At 39.5% G+C, this 21,283-nt stretch overlaps 1 protein-coding gene across 5 annotated transcripts in view; it reads left to right on the forward strand.

Annotated features, from left to right (window-relative positions):
• myo9aa (myosin IXAa) overlaps window positions 1-21,283 on the forward strand; it is a 328,643-nt gene that overhangs the window by 146,804 nt on the left and 160,556 nt on the right. For all 5 annotated transcript variants that reach the window (XM_060853931.1, XM_060853935.1, XM_060853933.1 and 2 more), the window contains exons 5-7: window positions 2,067-2,166; window positions 6,252-6,308; window positions 20,707-20,804. In XM_060853931.1, the coding sequence (XP_060709914.1) occupies window positions 2,067-2,166; window positions 6,252-6,308; window positions 20,707-20,804 (255 nt within the window). The remainder of the gene's footprint in view (window positions 1-2,066; window positions 2,167-6,251; window positions 6,309-20,706; window positions 20,805-21,283) is intronic.

Here is a 21,283-nt window from a genome sequence, read left to right on the forward strand (position 1 = left end):
CGGCAGACCGATATCAAACAATATGTCTCTTTAATTATCTGCAAGAGGCAGCATACTGACTGTACTTAACCAGACCTGCTTGCAAAATTCAGAATGGTGTAATGTGTTTCTGTAATTAGGCAATATGGACTAAATAATCCAAATTCTTATGAATTACACCAGAGACCCTTTTAAGATTTGGTCAGGCTTGCAGTATGTTTCATTGGCATGTGCTAGAATTTATTTTGGTAACCTTAAGGACTCTGTTCTATGTAGGCAAAAACAATTTGTGTGCAACATTGAATCTTTTTCATTGAGAAGGGGTTTTGGAGCCTGCTAATCCCCAGTGCATTCCTGTTGTAATACCCTGGTCAGTCAGAAATACCTGCCCAGCCTGAGGTGAATCATCTCGTTAGAAAGCAGATCCAGCTGCATCTCCATGCCAATGAAATGATACCCCTCTTCCCATGCCATATACATTGGTGTTCCTTTCAATGTTTGTTTTATTGCAGCCCATTCCTGATAAGTACAAGACAAAAAGCCTTGACTTTCTTGTCCCTTCTTAGTGATGTTTGATTGACCTTCTCACAAGCAATTATTTGAATTTTACTTCAACGTTTTTTATGCTATCTTTGATATTGTGTCTGAAATGGAAATTAATCCCATTTTCAAGTAGTAACATTTAATGAATACAAAATTCACTTCAAGATTAAAAGATTTGGGGTAAGGTTTGTGTCCCAATCCAGACAGGACACACAATTTTTACCTTGAAATTATTTCCAGTTGAATGCTTAAGGATAAGGGCAATGCATGATTTTATCATTGAATAATATTTTACAGAAGTGGAGCTTCTGTGTTGGAATATAAAAGATAATTTGTTCGAAAAGGAATTTCTATTAACTTACTAATGAAACTGGCAAGACACTGGGGAATAGTCATTCAAATTGCTGCTACTTTAATTTTTCTGTGGATTAAAATGTAGCAGATTTTACATGGAAAAGGATGACACCAGAGACCAGACCTAGATAAGAGAGAGGGATTTTAACTGAAATCAATGGGTTTGGTAATAATTTGGTATGTATGCCCTTGTGATGGTTAATCTGGGATTAATTTCCATTTCAGACACAATGTCAAAGATAGCATAAAAAAACGTTGAAGTAAAATTCAAATAATTGCTTGTGAGAAGGTCAATCAAACATCACTAAGAAGGGACAAGAAAGTCGAGGCTTTTTGTCTTGTACTTATCAGGAATGGACTGCAAGAAAACAAACATTGGAAGGAACACCAATGTATATGGCATGGGAAGAGGGGTATCATTTCATTGGCATGGAGATGCAGCTGGATCTGCTATCTAATGAGATGATTCACCTCAGGCTGGGCAGGTACTTCTGTCAATTATTGATTTTTAGTGAAAAATCATTCACTTTTCATGTATCCTTTTGTATAAGTCACTCTTTGACTTAATAACTGAAAAGTCCAAACTCAACACTTGCACCACTCAGTGAAGTCAAACTCTCCCTGATACAAACCTCCTCATCTATAGAACGATAGGAAAACACACCATTTGATGTTGGCTGCTCAATCTTAGGTCCTTTTGATGTAACTTCTGGGGGCAAGTTTGGCAGGAACAATGTCCAACTTGGTAGCTCCATGAAAGAAGGTTTCAGTTTCTCTAAAATGTTGCTTGTAAAAGTCAACACCCTATATCTTGAGTTAAAAAAATGAATTTGATGATTTGTGTCAAGTCAGTAGCTGTTTTCTCTTGATTAGATGTGCAGAGACAGATTCTGTAATTTGATCTTGGATCAATATATGGATGTGTAAAAACTAATGTAGTCTGTTCTCAGCACCATCGATAGTACAATCAGACTCCATTATATGTAGATAGAGGCACCTCTACTTCCAACAGTTTCAGCATAAATTAACACATTTAAACTTTGAGCATTTTTACTGTTAGGGTAATACAAATGGCTTCTATTTATATTGCATAACTGATGTAAATTTGCCATATCTTCACAATTTTATTGTCGCATTGCAGTTGCTTGAATGTTAATGTAACACTGTGTGGTGTGTCATTCCTGTTTCAGAAACTATCATGTATTCTACTACTTGCTGGCAGGAGCCAATGAAGAAGAGAAAAAAAGTTTTCACCTGCAGGAGCCTGAAGAATACCATTACTTGAATCAGGTTAGTGCCAAAAGTTCATCCTGTGCAAAGAATTCATTGGAGATGTTATTTGTGAAATTTTGAAGGTAATATGTTTAGAAATTACAGCTGGAAAGCATGTTGTTCAGAATTAAGTGGATTGATGTTGTGGCAGCTGGCATAAACATGAAAGCTCCTTTGTATTCATATGTATGTCAGAAAATTAATGGCAGCTTATATAATGATTATATTTATTTGATATTGTATATTAAATTATGAAGTTTCTGTGGTGTGAAGTTATGTTCCTGAACTAACATGGGTAGGGACATGGCAATTGTTAACTATTGAATGCAAGTTTGGGGTAAAAGGTGTCACCAGCAGCTTTGAGGCATCTCAAACCCTTTTGATTGAAGTTCAGAATAAGACAATTGATTTAGATGCAAATTAATAAAGCACAAAGTTCAAAATTATTGCTGGGGTTGATTATTTTGTTAGATTATTTTATGCGGTATAAATTTAGATGATTGAATCTTTCAGAATCAAAAACAGCTTATCATCTCTTTTAAAAGCATGCCTTGGATCAGACTGCAAAAGTCTGTGACTCATCTTTTTGGCTTTTTGTTTCCTTCCTTTGATGAAGTTAATTTAGATTTACACTCATTGTAGGAGAAAGAACACTGTAATTGCAATTTGAAACAAAGCACATTAATCTCCCTCAATAATATTGCTTAAGGCAATACGTGGCTGACTAATTGAGTTTTGCAAATCAGAAAATGCTTTAACAAAGAACAGGCATGCGAACTCTACCAGGGCAACAATTACATAGTTACAATTGAGACCTCGAGGAGAAAAGGTGTGCTGCTTATTTTAGATCGCTTTCTGCTGAAAAGTCTCTTCGTGGATCTTGAGTTAGGACAAATTTGAGCTTGTTCTTGATGACAGCTGTTTTTGCTTGTAAAGGTTGGTGATGTTCTTGATGTATTTGGTATAATTGATGGCCATGGTACTGTGACAAATGAGGTCAAAGCGTAGTGAAAGCTGTGCCACAGTTAGCAGGCAACCGGTTTCAATGTGCAAAGCATAGAGCTGCTGATCCAATAGGCTTATCAAACACTATTCCTGCGCACTGCTGCCATCTCCCCTTTACCATGAATACATTTCTTACTCTATGAATGATACCTGCAATCTACTGAGAAAGGTTAAAACACACAAATTGGATATACATAAATAACCTTTTGACATAAAAAATGTGCTTGGCTGGTGCTATGTCTTCATGAGCAATTTTAACTTAATATTCTAATATACCCTTGTAAAACTTTAATAAATGGACAATTTCTCTTTATTCTATTTTTGCATGTTTGAATCAAATTACATAAGCTTTTTGGATTGTGATAACTATTTAAATTTGTTACAATAATGAATTAAAGTCATACAGCATGGAAACAGACTCTTCGGTCTCATTCGTCTGCGCCGACTAGATATTCCAATCTGACCTAGTCCCATTTGCCAGCGTTTGGCTTGTATCCCTCTAAAAAGTTTCTATTCATGTACTCATCCTGATGCCTTTTAAATATTACAATTGTACCCCTCCCCCACCCCACCACCACCACCACCACCACCACCACCCCGGCAGCTCGTTCCATACGCTCACTGCCCTCTGCATGAAAAGTTGTCCCTCAGACCCCTTTTAAACTTTTCCCTTTTCCCCTTAAAACTATGCTGTCTAGTTTTTGACTCCCCTATCCTGGGAAAAAGACCTTGGCTCATCACCCCATCATTTATAGAATGTAACTCTGGATTTGATCCTTGCTGATGAGCGTCCATTCTTCCCTTACCTTTTTAAAAACTCCATGTACAGATAAAATCGAGTGCAATAGAAATAAAGTTAAAATAGTGCATGTATTTCAAAATAATAGTTGTAATATTTCCATTTCCAAGTTTGAAAATTTGATCCAGGATTTTATTGTCACATTGGCTGGCACTTCAGCACTGTGCAGTCCTTTGGATGAAAAGTTAAGCAGTTGTTTTCTGTCTGATATCTGATAACTCAATAAATTTGAAAAGTCCTATTGCATTGTTTGAAGTTTCTTTGCTCCGTCCAATAATCCATCTTGCACTAACATTGCCAGGTGTATGAAACAGAGTCATTGGTCAAATCACAATATCACATGAACTTCAGGGGTCAGGAAGCTTGATCACCACCTTCTAAAGGCCAAATAGGAACAGGCAAGTTGCTGGCCCAGGTAGTGAGACCACTCCCACGAACAATTAAAAATTAAAAATGTTGGAACTGTCAGACATTTTTCCTTGAGCATTGAAGGCTGAGGGGTGATCTTATTGACGCTGATAAAAGCATGAGTAGGAAGGCTTTGGCAGGATTTGGACCAAATGCTGGAAAATGGGACAAGGTCGGGTTGGGATGTTTGTTCGACATGGTTGAATTAGACCGAAGGGCCTGTTTCAGTTTTGTGTGACTGACATTTACCTATGTTACAGGACTAAAGGCATTTATAATAATTTATTGATTCTTGAGTGATCAAATGCTATATAACTAAACTTTTGTTCTTAGTGTAGAAAAAGATTTAGCTGACATCATTTTGGAGAATGTATGAATAAAAATATCATTGTAAAGGTGATCCATTTTTTCTGTCTATTCTAATGCCTTGATTGAATTGAATTAGCTTAATTGTCTCATATACTTAATGAATATGGTGAAAAGTTGATACGTTGCCACTTACACAGCCATCTTAGGAACAAAGATATCTAGGTACAGCTTTTTTAGCTACAAGATCTTAGACAATAGAATAATAAAATGTCCAATGTTGCAGAACTAACCGTTCAGACCAACAGACCATGCTGACACCTAGCTTCCAGTCTGTACCAGGCTCTGGCTCCACATTGCACTGGGCTTCACCTTGAAGATCGTGAGGCTTGGAGATCACTGCAGACCTCCCCATGGGCCGTGAAGTTGCCTCTCTACATCGGGAATCTGCTGCGCCAGGTCACCACACAAAATCAGGAGGCCACCACGCCATGCCCAGAAAATGCTGTGCCACATGGCTATGTCAGGAATCATCATCGGAAGCCAGGAGACAAGGGAAAAAACACTAAGAAAAATAAAAGCGAAGGAAAGAACAACAGCGAGTGGAGTGGATGAGCTTTAGCTGGAGTGTCCTACTCTGCTGCCATCTTGGATAACATTTTGAACAACAATCAAAACTCTAAGGATTCATAAGAGACCCAGTTGGCATGTTTTGATGATATGCACCTGAAAGACGTTTTTATAGATGCTCACTTGCATATGTGAGCATTTTAAAATTAGCATTTTGTTTTATTGTCCTATGTACTGAAGCTCAGGAGTACAGTGAAAAGTGTACAAAGTCGCCACTCACAGTGCCATCTTAGCTACAAACACCCAAATATAATTTTTAAAAAAGAATATAGATACAAAAACCATATTTAAAACAAAACAGAAATACAAAAAAAAACCCAAGAAGGAAGGGTGAAGCATCCAGACCTAAAGTCTTAGCTACGTGAGGTAGCCTTGTCTCCATAAGGTAAATGGGTGTCGCTTCCAAAAGCCTCTGGTCTCAGTGCTACAGGCCCTCTGAGCTCGCTGCAGCTGTCACAGGCCCTCTGACGTCACTGCTGCTGAGGATCCTTGGAAGTCACTGTCACTCTGCGGCTGCCCCTCGGAAGTCGTTGCTGCCACAGGCCCTTGGGACACTTTATCGCTGCCACCACAGGCTCTTGGAAGTCATCACTGCTGCAGGGGTTTGGTGAGGGAAGAGTCTAAACGGATGAATACCATTATTCATGAAAATCAAGGTTAGCCTATGGACAATGTTCATAACTGGACTTAACTATTTTTCATTGCAGTAGTAGTTAATTAGTTTGAAAATATAAAATCTGTTGACAGATAATTAGATGTGCTGTGATCATACCAGGATTATTGTAAATTTATTCAGTGCAACTTGTAAAAATATCTGCCGTCTTTGAGGAGGAGAATGAATTCTCGTCACTGGTATCCCTTGAACTTTACTTGTTGGATAAGGATCTTGCCCTATCTTTGTAAAGGTTATTTAAGATGTGTGAACTTCCTAACAGCATCTACCTTGCTTTCTCAGATGACAAAGAAACCACTCAGACTGACTTGGGATGATTATTACTATGATTCAGAACTGGTTAGTATTTGAGTTTTGTATTACTAGTGATGTATTGCTGATATTACACTATACTTCCACAAGGAAAGCGTGGGCAAAACTGTCAAAAGGTGTTAATTTTTCAAGAAACAAGTAAGTCTTTAATCCAACCAAAAGCAGTTTAAATTGATCATTCTAGATCATATAATTGGGGAAAAGGTTCAAGTATATTTATATGCATACTTTTTCTTTTGTAAAGCATGCATAATTTCTGTAAATCTCGTTTGCTCCTCTATTCCACTAACAGTTAAAGTATTGACTATTGCAACCATGTGAGGCTTGTTAACATGTACTGCATTACACAGCTTTGACTATTTAATGAATGCACTATCGAACACTTTGCTTTCCTTGTGGTTGAAAACATGTTAACCCAAGTTTGATTCTTTATAGTGATTGCTTGTAATGGTTTCTACTTGTCCAATATATCACAATTGGTAGTACTAATACTGCACCATTTCTTTCCTTCTATGCACAATAGCATTTCATTTACAATAATTGACTTGGTTGGGAAATATGGGTTTAATGAATGCGTGCAAGTGTTCAGATTGCTATCTGTGTTCTTCATTCTTTGAGTTGAACCACAAAAGGGCAGTGCTTCTCCAATCTTCAACAGTTTGAAGAAGTATCTCATTGACTTTTGTACTTCAGTTAAACTGTTGCAGATCTAAATATAAATGGGAAATCTAATTTGTTAAATATTAATATTCAATGCAGAAGGCCATCAGTAAAAATAGATAATTGCAAATCAGTTCATACTGGAGGACTGCAGTAATGTAAACATAATGATCTATTAAATAAACAGTGCTTTAGGATGTTGGGTGTCATTTGTGGAGAGGCAATAGAGAAAGAAGACTCCAAAATAGGACAAATTAGAGTCATAGAGATGTACAGCATAGAAACAGTCCCTTCGGTCCAACCCGTCCGTGCTGACCAGATATCCCAACCCAATCTAGTCCCACCTGGCCCATATCCCTCCAAATCCTTCCTATTCATATACCCATCCAAATGCCCCTTAAATGTTGCAATTGTACCCCCAACCTCCGCCACTTCCTCTGGTAGCTCATTCCATACACGTACCATCCTCTGTGTGAAAACATTGCCCCTTAGGTCTCTTTTATACTTTCCCCTCTCACCCTAAACCTATGCTGTCTAGTTCTGGACTCCCCGACCCCAGGGAAGAGACTTTGTCTATTTAACCTATCCACACCCCTCTATAAGGTCACCCCTCAACTTCGAGATCTTGAGTAATTTTACTTAATTAACAATTAAGCAAAAAAGAGATTGAGCTTGCTTTCTGCCTAACGCCTGTTTCTTCAAGTGACGATGTGAATTGTTGACTCTGTCAACCTTGCTTTCTGTATATCTGATGTTTGGCATGTGGACCACTTCCAGGTTACGTGTTTTGGTACTTCAGCTGCCAATCTGTCTTACTCAAAGTGTGCACATTAACAAGACTTCCAGCCTCTTTCCAGTTTAGCTGGGAGCTTAAGACTGTTAATATCTTAATGTTTTAACACATGGGAAAGAATATGTAATGATGCTTATGATTTGACTTATTTGACTTGTTTGATTAGAGCAGATCAGTTCATTGAGTGGATTTCAGAGGTATCCAAAAGCTGCTTTTGAAATTTTAATAAAAACAAAAGACTAATGGCTTCTCTGGTTTAAGTAGGCAAAGCAGTGTTCAGTTGAATCGCATAAAATAATAGCCCATGTTTTCATTCTTGTGTTCGCCATTTTAGCTTGGGTAGTGCAAGAGTCCCATACCCGGCCTTGTCGTCACAGATTAGGAAGAAAAATAAAAATCAACCTTGGTTTCAACTCTTGTTCCCTAATTGCTGGGTATTGTTATTTGATACAAATATTAGCTGAAAGCCATCCAGGACTTAATATCTGGGTCTGTGACGGTAAAGTAGGCATTTAGGTGATTCACCATAGGATTTCTGGCAAATAAGATCTCAGCAAAGAGATTGGTACAATTAGGAGGAAAAGAAATTAGTTTGGAAAAGGGAGAAAGATCAAACTAATTTCAAGCAATTATTAGAATAGTGTTGTACAGTACATGTGTACAAATATTTAAATATTAAAGTGAATGGGTCTAAGCAATAGTAAATGTCTTAGTGTTATGATAATAGCAGCATCTAGTATCCCTCATTTCATGCATTTAATTTAATAATTAGGTTCCACTGGAACAAATTTTTTTTAAACTAATGACAAGCAAAAACCATACAGGTACGCAATCCTTTATCCGAAACGCTTGGGACCAGCTGGTTTTTGGAATTCGGAAATTTTTCCAATTTCAGAATAAGTGACAGTTCAGTGGGGAACCCCACATTGAGTGTGTGTGGGATTGGGTTGACTGTTTGCATGCTAAGCGACCTTGTTAATGAGATAAAATCTTCACGAAAAACCTTTTGGATTTTGAAGCTTCTTGGATTTTGGGATTTCAGATAAAGGGTTGTCTATTTGTATTATCTTCCACAGATTATTTATTCAACCAGAGGACTAAAAGACAGCAAAGTCAGAAGTCTGACAAATGCCATATTAAAATCCATGTTGCTGAAGTATGTTAAGCAGGCCGGATCTGTGTCCAGTATTTAAATAATGTACAAAAAATTATTTCCATAGTAAATATATTACTTTCCAGATACTTTACTGCTTAGAAGTTCCCAAATGTGGGCATGAAAGCAGAGTGTTGAAGAGACCAAGAAAGATATCAAAAGTCTCCAAATGCTATTCAAGTAGGCAGCTGGAGTCCCTTAAGACTATGTTCGTTGAATCAAGGCTTCATCAAGTCCCAGGCTTTAAGTGCAAAACTTTGGCTGATCCTCTGGTATTGTACAATCATAAGGGTAGCACTGTTGCCTGATGTGTTGAAACAGGTGGTTCTCTGTAGATTAGAAGAAAAACTCTGGAATGCTGGAAGTTAAATATGGAAATACCAGTATCTCTGGCAGCATTGTAGAGCAAGAAACAAAGTTAGCTTTTGAATGTTGTAGATCAGATGGCATTATTTGTAGAAGTGTAGGAATTTCCATCTTCTGGCAAACCTTACTACAATCTTTTTAACTGGTCATTTGCCTCACAACTGCTGGTTGGATCCTGATATGCATTTTGGCTTTTGAATTTATCTACGTAATAAAACTATGTCAAAAATGCATTACACCAGGAATAATCTGTCCTTTGGTATTGCTGGAAAAAAAACGTTTGTCAAAGCTTTTTGCCTTGTACTCACCAGGAAAATTCGTAAGAGTACTAATTCAAAGAGAAAACAATTTTTATATTGAATAAGAAGAGATTGCCAATTAGTGGTCAATAGACTCTGTTAAAGGTGTGGCCAAGGAGAATGCTTTGGTTAATGATTAATAATTATTTGCCATGCTTTGTTTAAATTTTAAACCAGGCAGTTTGACTCTGACCGTTGAGAGCTTTGCCCTGAGAAATGAATCAGCAACTGGCTGTCACCTGTTTTGTTGAGTTAAAGTAGGTGGAGTGTGTGAACATTCTATCTGCAAATGATAAGGCCCTGTGTATTAATGTATGTAGTGTCTTGTACATGCAAGTGTGCCACACTGCACGCACAATTGACAATCCTGAGTTGGTTGTTAGTGTAGTTATATGCACACTTAGGATTAAATAGGAAATGTCCACTTTCGGAGTCACTTTTTTACTGTAGGATACTGTTTGCAAATTTTCCAAGTGTAGGTTGGTTGGGTACGGTTCAGTACATTGCTTGTTGTGACCAACTAAAGTAATATGCTGCTTGATTCAATCTGTCAGTCTTTGTACAATTTTTATACCTTGCATCACACCTGTGCTGAAATTTGTATACCACATTATTAATTTGTATAATAGGTAGAAAATCTTTTTAGCTTGACAATAACATCCTGTTGCTGGCGAAAACCATTCATTTTGCTATTGTAACAGTTGTTTCAGACTGCCACTACAACAGGCAAAAAGAAATGTGCATGCACCTGTTTCACCCCTGCAAAATGAGTGACAACCATTTGCAGGTTCATTTCTCAGTGTAGTTTCCTGACCAGTCTATGTCAACCTGCCTGGTTTAAAATTTAAGCAAAACTTGGTAGGTAGTTAGCAATGATTAATAAATTGCTGCATTTGTCTTAGTGACAGCTGTACCAATCACTTGGAGATGGTGAGTGTTGCTGAACAAAGAGACCTTGGAATGCAGGTTCATAGTTCCTTGAAAGTAGAGTTGCCGGTATGTAGGATAGTGAAGAAGGCGTCTGGTATGCTTTCCTTTATTGGTCAGAGCATTGAGTTGGGAGGTCATCTTGCGGCTGTACAAGACATTGGTTAGGCCACTGTTGGAATATTGCGTGCAATTCTGGTCTCCTTCCTGTCGGAAAGACGTTGTGAAACTTGAAAGGATGTTGCCAGGGTTGGAGGATTTGAGCTATCGGGAGAGGCTGATTTCCCTGGAGCGTCGGAGGCTGAGTAGTAACCTTTATAGAAGTTTATAAAATCATGAGGGGCATGGATAGGTTAAGCAGACAATGTCTTTTCTCTGGGGTGGGTGAGTCCAACCGTAGAAGGCATAAGTTTCAGGTGAGAGGGAAAATTTATAAAAGGGGCAGCTTTTTCATGCAGAGGGTAGTGTGTGTATGGAATGAGCTGCCAGAGGAAGTGGTGGAGGCTGGTACAATTACAGCATTTAAAAGGCATCTGGGTGGGTATATGAATAGGAAGGGTTTCGAGGGATATGCTGGCAAATAGGACTAGATGAGTTAGGATATCTAGTTGGCAAGGACGAGTTGGACCAAAGGATCTGTTTCAGTGCTGTACATCTCTGTGACTGTAGATGCTGGAATGTTAGAGTCGATAGTGTGGAGCTGGAAAAAGTACAGCAGGTCAAGCAGCATCTGAGGAGCAGGGGAGTCCATGTTTCAGGTCGGAACGCTTCATCAGGACTGATAAAAGATTCTGACCTGAAACGTCAACTCGCCTGCTCCTCAGGTGCTGCTTGACCTGCTGTGATTTTTCCAGCTCCTCACTTTATTAACTGCAAATTTGCCAGCACTTTCCTCTCAAGTATAAATGTTGGTTTTCCCTATTATTGATAATCTTTCAAATTGTCTTGATGTGTGCAACATGAAAATGCTCCCAGTTTTGCACTTACATACTATACATGACCGGCAGTGTTTGCCCATCCTTAATTACCATGAATTTAGTGGCTTGTTTGGCAAATTGAGAGGACAGATAAGAGTCAACTACATTGTGGTGGATCTGGAGTCACACACAGGCCAGACTGTTTTAAGGCTGGCAGATCAAAGGAAAGGAAAGACCAGTGGAGGTTTCCAATTTTTTTCAATATTGCTGAGACCAAGATATCAGAGCAGAATTAGGCCATTCAACTCATTGAGTCTGCCTCACCATTTGGTCATGTCTGATGTGTTTCTCAGTCCCATTCTCATTGTAACCCTTGTACTTAATATCAATCAAGAACCTATCTACCTCTTAAATACACACAATGACTTGGCCTCCAATGCCCTCTGCAGAAATGAATTTCACAAATTGTCTACCCACTGTCTGAAGAAACGCCTCATCTCAGTTTTAAGGGGTTACCCCTTTACTCTGAGGCTGTCCCCTTTGGGTCCTAGTTTCTCCTCCCAATGCACACATCTCCATGTCCATTTTATCCAGGCCTTTCAGTGTTCTGTAAATTTCAATCTGATCCCCACTCATTTTTCTCAACTCCATCAAGTACACGCCCAAAATCCTCAGCTGCTCCTTATATGACAAACCCTTCATCACCCCAATCATGCTTGTAAAACCTCCTCTGAACCCCCTGCAGTGCAGCATATTTTTCTTTAGGTATGGGACCCAAAATTTCTCTCAATATTCTAAATGTGGTCTGACCAGAATCTCAGCAGTACATCTTCTGCTCTAGCCCTCTTGATGTGAAAATTGTATTTGTCTTCCTAATTGCCAACTGAACCTGTATGTTAGTCTTAAGAGAATCCTGAGCTAGGACTCCTAATTCCCTTTGTGCTTCAGGTTTTCGAATCCTTTCCCCAATTAGAAAATAGACTGTGCTTTTATTCTTCTTACCAAAGTGCATAATCTCTCACTTCGCTGCGTTGTATTCTGTCTGCAAATTCTTCACCCACCATCAGCTGCCGTGGTGGGATTGGAGCCCATGTCCCCAAACCTGGGCTTCTGGATTGCTAGTTGATTGACGATACCACTACAACAGCAATTTCCCCCCTTTATGAACTTTCTGAGATATATGTTTAAAGTGCTGCAGAAGTTCTAGCATTTTCTTCCACCCACTTTGTACAATGAATGCGACTCCAGGAATTATGATATTATTTTGAGTTATTGTGGATTCTGTTTTGTGACCCACTATAATACAGGTACTGCCAAAGTTTTCAGAATGAAAGCTGTGAAAATATTGTTGTAAACCATTTCTGTGTGCATAGTTAAAAATCTGATGATCATCACCTACAATATAACAGCTGCTACATACAGTAGAATCCCTACAGTGTGGAATCAGGCCATTCAGCCCATCAAGTCCACATCAACCCTCCAAACAGCATCACCCCCCACCCCTACCAGAACCCTGTAACCATGCATTTCCCACAGCTAATCCATCTAGCCTGTACATCACTGGACACTGTGGACAATTTAGCATGGCCAGTCCACCTAACCTGCATATCTTTGGATTGGAGGAGGAAGTTGGAGCACCCGGCAGAAACTTACGCAGACAGAGGAGTAATGTGCAAACTCCACATAGACACTTGCTAGAGGGTGGAACTGAACTCAGGTCCCTGGTGCTGTGAGGCAGCAGTGCTAACCACTGATCCACTGTGCCGCCCTGTAAACATTGTTACAATTTCCTATGTTTATGCATGTAAGGTGGTCTCCATTTCTCATAAAATCCCCAAAATGACTCAAAGTAAAACATCAGATAAGTTTTTGAAATGCAAACAGATTGTGTTAGAAATCCAATTATGGTCAGAGCAAGTGCTAACATTTCAGATTGATGACTTTGCTCAGAACAAGTTTGCGTAGTATTGCAGTCAGGTATTTATAGACCTAACTATCACAACCGAGAGTGTGGTGTTGGTAAAGCATAGCAGGCCAAGCAGCATCCGAGGAGTAGGAGAGTCAATGTTTCGGGCATAAGCCCTTCATCCTGATGAAGGACCAATGCCCAAAACGTTGATTCTCCTGCTCCTTGGATGCTGCCTGACCTGCTGTACTTTACCAGCACTACACTCGCGACTCTGATCTTGAGCATCTGCAGTCCTCACTTTCTCCTAACTATTACAACCTCTCTTTGAGGTTTAGTCAAATCTGTGTCCATCGATGTTCAGCTAAATAAGATGCCATAAGGTGGCATAAAATTAATAAGGCATGTTTACATTCATTCTTTCACAGTGTTACCCTATCATTCTGTTCCATCTTTCCTTAAACATCTTTGAAATAGAACATCCAAGACTGCAACATGAGCTCAGTATTGCAATCATTCCCAATTATGCGTACAGGTCATGGCCTGGAAGTTGAGCATCTGAGGTGACTGACATTGAGCAAAGTTAAAAATCTCACAAATTATAGTCCGACAGGTTTATTTGGAAGCACTAGCTTTCGGAGTGCTGTTCCTTTGACAAGAAGCTGTGGAGCAGGATCATAAGACTTAAAATTTATCACAAAGCATCGCAGTTTCATGCATGCAACCGATACAATACATTGAACAAATCTAGATTGCTGTTCAGTCTTTCATCTTTTAGAATGGGTTGCAGGTTTTTGGTTTATTAATATGTAATGTCCAGAACTACTTTAAGTCACATTCCTGAGATAACGTAAGGTTTTATTAAAAAAAGTGACATCTCTGCTCAGACAATGCATTAAGCATGAGAGGTTTAAGTCTGCTTGTATCCCAATCTTGAGTCAGATTGGTTTCTGTTTCTAAAGCAGGAATTTATAAAATGTTACATGGATTGACTCCCTGCAGATTGTGTGCTTTTTGAACAAAATAGAATGTATCTGCAATTACAAGATCTTTGGGTGACCATCCTCCAAGGTGGACTTCAGGCTACACAACAACGCAAAGTGGCTGAGCAGATGCTGATACTCAAGTTTGGATGTCCTCAGCTGGGATCTTGGGTTCATGTCACACGACAGGTGACCCCTCTACACTCGACTGTTGACTCAAAAAGAAACTCTCGGACCACACAATATTAAAACTAACTTTATTTTGATTAAGCTGGTGAGAGATTAATAGTCTATAGTCCAGAGTATCTATCTAGTTATCCCTAGATGGACTAATGAGAGATCTCTAATTTTTAGCAAAAGGCAGTGTATTTTATAGCCCTTATGTGTGTAACAATTTCATATTTTTTCATTTCCCACAATATGATGTTTCCACCTCTAATTAATGTTCTCATGATTAAATTTAGGTGATTAGTACATTTTAGTCTTGTTCTCAGAGATCAAAAACAGAGCTATTGATTTAAAATGTTTCTTCTTCATCTTGCATCAAAGAGATAAAGCAAGACATTTGTCGGTATTCCATTCATTTGCTGTTCCTGGGAAAGCAGAACTACAAAGTTATGCCAAGAGTCTCATATTCCTTAATTCCTTCTCATGGTTCAAAGTCTGTGAGAAGATTTGTAGCTCGGGTGCTCGTTGTTGTGGTTCTGTTCACCAAGCTGGGAATTTGTGTTGCAGATGTTTCGTTCCCTGTCTAGGTGACATCCTCAGTGCTTGGGAGCCTTCTGTGAAGCGCCTCTGTGATCTTTTCTCCGGCATTTGTAGTGGTTTGAATCTGTCGCTTCCCGTTGTCAGTTCCAGCTGTCCGTTGTAGTGGTCGGTATATTGGGTCCAGGTCGATGTGCTTATTGATTGAATCTGTGGATGAGTGCCATGCCTCTAGGAATTCCCTGGCTGTTCTCTGTTTGGCCTGTCCTATAATAGTAGTGTTGTCCCAGTCGAATTCATGTTGCTTGTCATCTGCGTGTGTGGCTACTAAGGATAGCTGGTCGTGTTGTTTCGTGGCTAGTTGGTGTTCATGGATGCGGATCGTTAGCTGTCTTCCTGTTTGTCCTATGTAGTGTTTTGTGCAGTCCTTGCATGGGATTTTGTACACTACATTGATTTTGCAAGGACTGCAAATCGCATGCAAGGACTGCACAAAGTAGTTATATTACCTATTTTACAAGACAGTAACAAATTCAAAAGGGTCGAAGGGACAAAAAAACGTATCAGTTCTGGTATGGCATTTGTTAGAAAAGAAAGTAAAGTCTCTACTCTGGGGATGAAGACACCTCCACACATCATCTTGTCCTAGCTCCTTGTTCAGATCTGCCAGTTGCCTAGATCTCCGAGATATGCCCACAGTGCTCCTAGGTATCCTATCCCTCTCTGGGTCAATAATACAATTAAAATCTCCCCCTATAATTGTATGACGGACCCAAAATCCATTAACTTGGAGAACGCTTCTGTTAAAAATTTAAAAAGGTATGCTGGGGGAGAATAAAGATTCAAAATCCCATATTCCTTTCCGTATGTTAGGGCTTTGATCAATATATACCAACCAGACTCATCTTTTATCTGGCTTAACATTTGGAAAGGAAGATTCTTCCGAATAAGAATGGCTAATCCCTTACTTTTTGAGCTGAAAGATGAAAAGAACACCTGGCCAAACCCACCCTGTTGCAACTTCAAGTGTTCCTTATCAAGTAGATGTGTCACCTGTAGAACAGCTACATCACCCCTTTCTTTTTTAAGACTTAATAATATATTTTTCTTTTGATTGGCGAAAGGCTCCCCTTGACATTCCAGGTGCAGCATCTAATCGATTGGCTAGCCATGATCATCCAGGCAGACCCCCCCCCCCCCCCACCTCCAGGAGGGAGAACCCCACCCAAAAGACATTGAATGAAGACCATAAAAAAACTCACATAAAAAAGAATTCTTTAAAACAGCTAAATCAACACAATGAAGAACTACTCCTAAGTGAAAATAACACAAAACATATTTGAAAGGAGACTTTCCCCCTTGCTCCCAGGGGGCATTACTACCTTCCAATAACCCCACCATAACCTCTCCCAGCTAAGGCCCTGTCCTTGGCCCAGGCATTACAAAATGGAGTAAATAAATTTAAGTGTCTTATAAAACAGGAGTTAACAGTGAGTGACCCACCCCTCCTCCCACCTAGATATGTTTAATAAACAATACATAATAGAAATATATAAAAGTTAGAAAATTACAATCCCAGCAAGTATTAGGCAACTAAATAGGAAAAAAGAGAGAAAACCCCACTCAAAAAATAAAACTCCCCCAAAAATCAAATAAGCTGCACAAGTTATAGAAGGGACACCCCTGCCGCAGGGAAGGATGGGTGGTGGAGAAAGAAAGAAGAGTAAGCAAGGTGGGGGGGGGGTTGCAAAATGAAGTCGTTATCCATATAGTTCAAGTCCTGCAGTCTGTTTGAGAGGGTCCAGGGATTCCTTTACTTTCTCCGGTGATTCAAAGTTATATACAGATCCTCCACGACTGAAGCACAGCGTTGCCTGATATCACATAGAGTATTGAATATTTAAGTCTCTCAAACGCTTCTTCGCCTCATCAAATGCCCTCCTCTTGAGGACCACGACTGCAAAAAAAGTCCTGAAACAGTATTATCTTGGAGCCTTTGTACATCATGGGCGTACTCCATCCGTATCTGGCCCGGTCCCGACTCCAACTTCAATAATTGTGGGAGCCATTGCTCCAAGAAATCCACAGGCTGGCCTTCCTCCTCCCATTCGGGAAGGCCCAGCAACCGAATATTTTTCCAACGACCCTGATTCTCAAGGTCATCAATGTGCTCCTCCAGGATCCAGACCCACCGCTCCAGACCCGGACCTGACCCACGGATGACTCAGCAGCAGTCTCCGAGGCCGTGGCCCATTGCTCTGCCCCTCCGACACGCTGCCCGAGTTTTTCAATCTCGGTCATGCTTCTGCAGCATGACCAAGATCGACTCCCACCTGGACCGGGCTTCCTCGATGGATGTGTTGATCTTCTCCAGGAGTTTGATGATCTCTGAGATCAGGCTCGTCTCTGCAGGGAAGTCCCCTAAGGTGGCCATGGATGTCCCTGCTGCTGCGGGAGGGGGTGGGGGAGGGCTCCCTGCCTGTCGCGAACTGCGGGAGTTTTTGCCTTTAGTCATTTTTTAAAAAAGCACCAAACTGTTAAAGTTTGATGCAAAATGACTATGAGTGCTGTGCAAAAGCTATCTTGAGTGGTTTAAAAGGTGAGGTGAAGGTGGATACCTCACTTTGCCCGAGTCTTAGGCAGAGCACTGCAGACTCAGACCACCTGGGTTGCAGCCATCTTGAATCTCCCGACTTCACACATTTAAAGCATTGCCTGAGCTGAGATGTCACCTTTTTTTTCAGTAAAAACCTTAAGTTATCTTGAGGATGTGACTTAAAAGTAGTTCTGGGCTTTACATATTAATGAACCTCAAACCCATTCTAAAAGATGAAAGACTTAACAGCATCTGTGCTTGTTCAGTATATCGTTTTAGTTGCATGATACAGTGAACTTTTGCTATAAATTCTGTTTTGTGATCCTGCTCCACAGCTACCTGATGGAGGACCAGCACTCCAAAAGCTGGTGCTTCTAAATAAACCTGTTGGACTATAACCTGCTGTTGTGATTTTTAACTTTGTTTACCTCAGTCCAACACTGGCATCTCCACGTCATAACATTAAGCAGGCATTTTCACTCTTCAACTAATGGCTGAGTCTTTGACTGCCTCTTTTCCCAAGATTGTGAACTCATACAACATAAACATTGCATACTGCAAATGAATCCAAGTGCGATTGCTTTTTTGATATTCAGTCGATTTGCATTGTTGTGGGTTTGATCTTTGGGGTTTCCCCAGAATTACCCTTTTGGATTCCTCCCTGGCACCACATTAGAGGATACCTGTTCAACCACAGTACACATGATAAGTGCATTCTGAGGGCAACTCAGACAGTTACTAAGTGTTGGCAACCACTTAAAAAACAGTAACAAGCGAACATCTTGAATTGGAAACTGATTTTGTTTTTTCTCTGGTATTTCTGGCAGCATTGTTTTCTCAACCTTAAAAGCAACTGAAAATAAGTAGAAAGTTTTTGCAAAAGTATCCCCCTCCTTCCCGATCTTTTTTGCCTTCATCTTGAAGTAATCTTGGCTCTGTCAAATACCTGACTTGATCTTATATTTGGCTTAAATCGCTGACTCTTATCCCTGAACTGCAGGATCATTGCTTTTTTCCACACAATGCCTAGAAGACACTTGGATTTGCAAAGCCTATAGCTCTTCTTAACTTGCCCTCACTCTGGATTTTAGGTATCCCACTCAATCTTTTGGACAATATTGGGCAAAAGCTGTTGTGGTACTTTTAAAGTTGTCTTATTTTGAGTGAGCCACTAAAATTATCTTCTGTCTGTTGACAAAAGATCCCACTACATTATCTATAGAGACACAAAAAAGTCTTGCTGCCCAAAATATATCTGCCATCTCACTTAACTAGAATGGATTAATTGACCATTTACCTGATTATTGCATGGGGACTTTTCTGTGTCTTAATTGTCTGCCCTGTTTGCTTAAAAAAATTTAATGCTTAATTGACTCATAAGAGATTTCCCAAGATCATGAAAGATGCTATGCAAACGTGTGTTTTTGTTAACAAGAGGATGATACCACAAAACTTTGTCCATTAGAGGTTAACAGTATTGCCAGTTGAAAGTGTTAATGGCTTGGATGTTTGCCAAGGTAGGAGAAAGAAAGTGAGGACTGAGATGCTGAAGGTCAGAGTCAGGAATGTGATGCTAAAAAAGCATATCAGATCAGGCAGTATCTGAGGAGCAGGAGAGTCGACATTTCAGGCATAAGTCCTTTGCCAGGAATGGGAAGGCTTATGCCCGAAACGTCGATTCACCTGCTCCCCAGATGCTGCCTGAAGTAGGAGGGAGACTGTTCTATATTGTATGAGGTTCAAATGGAAACATCTGAAGCTGTCATAACCTACAGGATCAGATTTTCTCCAGCTGTGATCTTTTCAGATAACCACCTATTTTCATATTTTTGGCATTCTTTGAAAACTCTTTCAACTTCTGAAGGCATGTGTTTTAAAAATATGAAGCATCATTGAGGCAAGAACTTTTCCCATTAGGTTTGATCTTGTGTTTCCTCATTCTAAGTTTCGTTGTGGGACTGTTGCAAAGGAGGCAAAATCATTTGCTTGAATTGAATTTATACCTTTAGAGTTGCATTTGCTCATAATGTAATTTCCAACAACTCTTAGATCAGCCTAATAGTTAGACACTGAGACAGTAAATCACTACTATGAAGCAACCTTATTTGCTGGGTGTTTCAACAGAATGACTTCACAAGCCTGCAGCTCTATCAGTGAAGTTGTTTTTATGTTGATGCAATCACTGGGTGACCATTGCTCAGCTGCATTTTATGACTTTGAATTTTATTCATCAGTTCCTCTTATATTCTTTACAGAATTTATTATATTTCAAATTATATTATTTTTCAATATTATATATTCATATTATACATTAAAACTATATTTTGAGCTGTCTCTGGCAGCAATTTGAGTGCTTGCAAATTGTAGGGGCTGGAATTAGCTTCTGATTGTATTAGTCCAAGTGCAAGATTAATTCCAAAAAAAATCACCCTGCCACTTCAAATTATGTACCAAACTTTGTTGGTTCCAAATTTAAAGACTCAGTCTTCTATGTCCTGTGATACAGTTTATCTTCTGATGGGCATGCACTTGCTTTGCTTCTAAGATTTATGACTAGAGTAATTTACATTTTCAGTCAGTTTTTATCAACAGTTAAACCAACCTCAAAGCTGGAACCACGATCTTATTCTTGAATCCAGTATATTATATTCCTTATTATTGGGAAAAGGTGAAAATCCGATTCATCCTTTTAATCACTGTGCTGTAAAGATAGATGCATATGTCTTTCAAAAATGAACAGTTGAGCACTGTGAACCAGGCATAACCTGGGTCTGGATGAGCTGGAAGCTGATGGGGCATGAAGGGACAGAGGAAGAGAATAGTGAATAGGTTTTCCATTTCTAAGCATCACCTAATGATCTTTCTTTCAAGTCTGTAATTATATATATTGAGTAAGGACTGGAATGGGCTTGGTTTTAATGGTATCTGCTGCGAAACAGCCTGTAATGTGCAGTGTTGAGACCCTCCCCTAAAGAACAGGCAGAAGTATAAGAGGATGACTAATAAGTTTGAAGGTTATTGCAGAGAAGAGTAAATATCCTCAGGGAGAGAGGCTGAAAGTCAATGATAAAATTATACAAATTCTTTCTGACAACATTATTTTCCTTCAAACTTTAACAGGACAGTTTTTCTGTTGAGGGCGAGGATCTGAAACATGACTTTGAGCGCTTACAACTAGCCATGGAAATGGTTGGATTCCTGCCTAAGACACGCAAACGGTAAGATGCGATACCTGGAATACCAGAAACATGCTGAATGGATTTGTAACACAGAGATGTTTTACATGGGAGCAAATTATTAGATGTAGTGTTATGGTTTTGATTAAACAGCTTGGTTTAAAAAGCTGTAGCTTTTTCATGATGGATATATTTCTAACCAATCTGTTCCAGGAAAAGAATGCATACCTCTGGAGTGGGTGGAATCCAGCAGTCCTTGTTCAGAGGTAGAGATGCTATCACTGTCCCACAAGAGCCTTCATTTTCATATGATTACTCCCAAGTCCCAGAATTTATCCTTAATCCTGCTGAATTAAACACTTAGCCGGGATGCAGAAGTTTGCCTCAATTAGAATGTGATTAGAGTTGCAAGGCTAAGGAGTATAAAAGGAATTCCATCTTGATTCTTGAGGCTGACCATCATCAAGGATTAACACTAAGCCATAAGATGTTGTCTGAGAACATGATGTCTGCAGTAAATT

Source organism: Hemiscyllium ocellatum, chromosome 42 (assembly GCF_020745735.1).
Source record: "Hemiscyllium ocellatum isolate sHemOce1 chromosome 42, sHemOce1.pat.X.cur, whole genome shotgun sequence".
Classification (NCBI taxonomy): Eukaryota; Metazoa; Chordata; class Chondrichthyes; order Orectolobiformes; family Hemiscylliidae; genus Hemiscyllium; species Hemiscyllium ocellatum.